Source organism: Penaeus monodon, chromosome 1 (genome assembly GCF_015228065.2).
Source record: "Penaeus monodon isolate SGIC_2016 chromosome 1, NSTDA_Pmon_1, whole genome shotgun sequence".
NCBI classification, from domain to species: domain Eukaryota; kingdom Metazoa; phylum Arthropoda; class Malacostraca; order Decapoda; family Penaeidae; genus Penaeus; species Penaeus monodon.
The window spans coordinates 23,581,812-23,586,811 of NC_051386.1; the positions used below are offsets into that span (position 1 = coordinate 23,581,812).

The window sequence follows — 5,000 nt, forward strand, 5'->3', positions numbered from 1 at the left end:
AATTAGATGAAAAGATAATAGATAGATAGATAGTATAAAAAAACCCCCAAAAAACCCACCCCACACCAATATATTTAAAATATAATATAAATATATATATATATATATATATATAATAAATTTATATTAAATAATATTTTTTTATAAGGAGAAAGAAATTAAGAAGAAGACGGGGAAAAATTTTCCAAAAAAAAAATTTCACTAAAAAGGGGAATAACAAAAAAAAAATAAAAAAAAATTTAAAAAAAAAAAGGGAAAAAAAAAGAAAAGGGAAAAAAACCCTTGGGGGGGGGGGAAAAACCCAAAAAAGAGGGAGGGAAAAAGGGAGGAGAGGGGGGGAGGGGAAAAAGACGGGCCGCGGCGCGCGCGCGACCCCGCAAACGGCGAGGGGGGGGCGGAAGGGGAGCCGACGAAAAGCGCGCGCAGCGGCAGACGGAAAAACGCGGCAGCGAAGGAAGCGCAGGAGGAGGCGGGGGGAGGAGGGGGGAGGGAGGGAGGGAGAGGGGGAAGGGGGAAGAAGGGAGGGGGGAAGAGAAGAAGAGAGCAGACAGACAGCAGACGCAGCAGAAAAGACAGACGGGCGCGCGAAAAAAAGGAAAGGAGGGGGGAAGGGAGGGAATGGGGAGAAAAGGAGGGAGAGGGAGGGGGACAGACGAAGACAGACGACACCCCAGACGCGCGCGCGCGCGACAGCGGATGACAGAGACTAAATTGTGAAAGAGAGAGAGAGAAGGGGAGAAGGGAGGGGGAGAGAAAAAGAGGCAAAAGCGCCGAAAAAAAACGCCAAAAAGGGGAGGGGGGAGAGGGGACTGAAGAAAGAGAGAGGGGAGGGAAGGAGGAAAAAAGGAAGATAAGAAAGAAAAAGGAGAAAGAGAGAGAGAGAGGGGGGGTGAGAGAGAAGGAGAGAGGAAGAAGGAGGGAGAGGAGAGAGCGCCGGAGGAGAGGGGAAGGTGGGGAGTTAAGGACCCCCGAAGAGGAGATGAGAGGGGGAGAGAAAGTGAGAAGAGAGAGGAAAAAAGAGAGAGAAGGTTTGAAGACGAAGAAGAGGGGAATATTGATAGATAAAAGGGGGGAGGAGGGAGAGGAGGACCCCCCCCCTTAAAATAACCGCAAACCCAAACCCGCACCCCCCCCCACCCCCCCCCCCCACACCCCACCCCACCCCCCCCCCCTTTTTTTTTTTATAAAAATTAAATAATTTTTAAAATATATAATGTAATAATAATAAAAAAAAATTTTTAAAAAAAAAAAAACATTACATATATGTTTTATAGAAAAAAAAAAAAAAATAAAAAAAAAAAATATATATATATATAAATATATATATATAATATTAAAATTTATAAATATATAAAAATTTAAAAATTTATAATAATGAAATATATATACTTTAAAATAATATAAATAAGATATATATATAAAAAATTATATATATATATATATATATATTAATTTTTATTTTAATGTATTTATATATATATATATATTAATATTTTTATATGATATATATATAAATATATAAATATAATTTTGTTGTTAAAAAACCCAAAAAACAAAAAAAATAATATATATATATTAAAATTATTAATATATAATTTTATTATTATATATATTTATTATATATATGTATATATAATATGAATATATATAAATATATATAAAAATATATATATATATAATATATTATATATATGTTTTTTTTTTTTGGTGACAACACAACCCCACACACAACACAACACACACCACACCAATTTTATATTATATAAAATAATAAATTTATATATTAATATATATAATATATATATTTTGTATATATTTTTTTTTTTTTTTTTTTCTCTTTTCTCTCTCTTTTTCTCTCTCTATTTTTTTTCCCCCTATTTTCTTTTCCCCCCCCCCTCTCTCCTCCCCTCTCTTTTCTCTCTCTCTCTCTCCTCTCTCTCTTCTCTCTCTCTTTTCTCTCTCTCTCTCTCTCTCTCTCTCTCTTCTCGCACTCCTGTTCTCTATCTATCTACCATCTCTCTCTCACTAAATCATTCCCATTCCCTTTCCATCTTTTTGCTATTCTTTTTTTCCCCCCCTCCTCCTCTTCTCTCTCTTATTCTCTTCTCTCTGTCTCTTTTTCTCTCTCTCTCTCTCTCTCTCTCTCTCTCTCTCTCTCTTCTCTCTCTTATATATATATATAATATAATATATAATATATTAATATTATAAAATATATATAATATAAAATTATATATAATAATATATATATATATATTTTATAAATATAAATATATATATTATAAAAAAATATATTTTATAAAAACCACACACACAAAACACACACACAAAAAACACCAACCCCAAAAAACGACCTCACTCACCCCCTACTCAGGCCTCTCTCTCTCTCTCCCCTCTCCCCTCTCTCTCTCTCTCTCTCTCTCTCTCTTCTTTCTTTCATTCTTTTTTCTCTTTTTTTCTTCTTTTCTTTTCTCTTTTTTTCTTTTTCTCTCTCTCTCTCTCTCTCTCTCTCTCTCTCTCTCTCTCTCCCTCTCCCTTCCTCTCTCTTTCCCCTTTCCTCTCTTTCTCTCTCTCTCTCTCTCTCTTCTCCCCTCTCTCTTCTCTCTCTCTCTCTTTTCCATATATATATATATTTTAATTAAATTATTTTATATTTAATAATTATATCTTTCTCTCTCTCCCCTCTCTCCACACACACACACACACAACACCACACACACAACACACACACACACACACACCCAACAAAACAAAAACACACACATACACACACGAACGCACACGCACGCACACGCACACCCTCACACACACTCACACACACACAAACGCACACTCATTCACTCACTCTTTTTTTCTCTATCTACATGCCAGCACCCGTGGCGTCCCCTCCCCTCCCACACATGCATGCTCTCCCTCCCACACCCGGGGTCGAGCAGGCGCTTCAACCAACAACCAGAGAGCATTTGGCAGCGCATCACGCCTCGCCCTGACCTGCTGCGCGCCCTTGAGCATGGCCGTGTGGATCTGCAGCGTCTCCCTGAGCCAGCGCCGGAGCCAGCGTCCGAGCCACACCAGGGAGCACTCGCAGGTCCAGTCGTTCCCCTCGAGAGCCAGTCCGCCTGAGGGAGAAAGAGGGGGCCCCGGGGGGGGGGTGGATCTGTCCCCCTGTGATACTTGTGCAAATATCTCCTAAATTTATTACAAAAAGCACGTTGTATATATGTTTTTGTTTTCTTGTTTGTGTCTGTCTGATGATCTTTACTGATATGTCTGTTGTGTGGTGGTGAATTTAAGTAATATATAAATGCATGATATATTGTTATTTTATTATATAATTATATATAGATAATATATATTATATTTTATATATATTATATATATATATATATAATAAATATATTTATATATAATATTTAATAAAATATTAAAATATATAATATAATTTTTATTATAATATATATATATTAAAAATTAAAGTTATTTAATTAAAAATATAATATATTATTATTTTAATAAATAATAAATAAATAAAATATATATAAATATAAATTATATATAATATAATTTTTATAAAAATAAAAAATAAATTATACAAAATTATATATTTTAATTTTTAAAATATAATTTAAAAATTTTTATATATACTTTCTTTTTACACCAACAAAAACATACGACAATCATTGAAAAACAAAAAGACAGACATATGTGTGTTTTTGTGTGTGTGTGTGTGTGTGTGTGTGTGTGTGTGTGTGTGTGGGGTGTGTTTTTGTGTGGGTGTGTGTGGGTTTGGGGGTGTGTGTTTTTGTGGTGTGTGTGTGTGTGTGGTGTTGTGTGTGGTGTTGTGGGTTTGTTGTGTGTTGTGTTTTTTGGTGTGTTGTTGTGTGTGTGGCGTGCGTCTGGGTGTGTGTTTGGTGGTGGTTGGGAGTGTGTGTTTTGTATCGTGTGTGTTCATGTAGCAATGTGTTACAAGACGTCAAATTTGTTTTTTCTTTTATTTTTTGTCTGATAGATCTACACACCATATTTGTACATTTATGTTTTCAAAATTTTTCCTGTAATGATTAAGAGGGTTTTAGAGAGGAAAATTTATGTGTCTTCAGCCCCTGATAAAATTAAAAAACCTTTTAAATAAAGGAAGCCCGTGAACTAGTGACAGGAGGGCTTCCTTTCCCCCTTTTGCAGAAAACCTCCATGAGGACAATACGAAGGGGTGCGAAAGGGGGAAACGGACAGGAAAATGGCGAGCGGGAGAGAGCGGCGAGCCCGGGGTAGGGGTCCTCCCCACCCGGGCACACTCGGACTCTCAGGAGCGGTTCGAACGAAGGGTTAAAGATAACGGGGCCAAAGGTTCAAAAATGAAACAGAACTTAAAACCGAAACCCAGATTGGGTTTTTTAGTCAGGAGGTGTTGGGTAGCATTCCAGGTGATGAGGAATGTTTATTTGTTTGGGGAAGAGAGGCAGTGCAAACCGTGCGCTGGAGAGGAGGGCCAGCGCGCGGCTCCGGCTCGTCCTCTTAGCCTTGTTACGGGAACCGACTGGCCCTTCACTCGCACACGGAAATGCATTGGAAAATGGGGCTGATCGGGCTTTCGGCCTCTTGGGAGAGACGCTCATGGCAGTGGGTGTAAACTGAGCGCAATGAATAGAGTTTGTATACCTTAGGCATTCTAAAGAGTGATGCTTACTGACTCTTATTTATTATTATTATTATTATTATTATTATTATTATTATTATTATTTTTATCATTATTATTATTATTATTATTATTTTTCTTCTTTGTATCTGCTAATTAAAAACAAACACGGGTCACACCCGCGACCTGGGGTGATTGAAGTTTTAGGCAAAGGAACACCAACAGAATATGCCCCAACTTTGCAGCAGGCTCCTCGAGGATAGCAAAAACAGTACATTTCCTCATTATATCTTCTTTTCTATTTAAGTCTTTTTTCTTTTGATTGTTAGTACAAAATGGCCCAACGCAGGGCCCGGGGTGGGAA

At 37.2% G+C, this 5,000-nt stretch overlaps 1 protein-coding gene across 1 annotated transcript in view; it reads right to left on the reverse strand.

Moving 5' to 3' along the window:
* The window catches only part of LOC119576261 (chaoptin-like), a 17,374-nt gene that overhangs the window by 6,097 nt on the left and 6,277 nt on the right, over positions 1–5,000 (reverse strand). Inside the window, exons 5-8 of the mRNA XM_037923859.1 lie at positions 4,805–4,934; positions 4,471–4,631; positions 4,031–4,052; positions 2,992–3,189 (exon numbers count right to left, since the gene is read on the reverse strand). Of these exons, the coding sequence (XP_037779787.1) occupies positions 2,992–3,189; positions 4,031–4,052; positions 4,471–4,631; positions 4,805–4,934 (511 nt within the window). The remainder of the gene's footprint in view (positions 1–2,991; positions 3,190–4,030; positions 4,053–4,470; positions 4,632–4,804; positions 4,935–5,000) is intronic.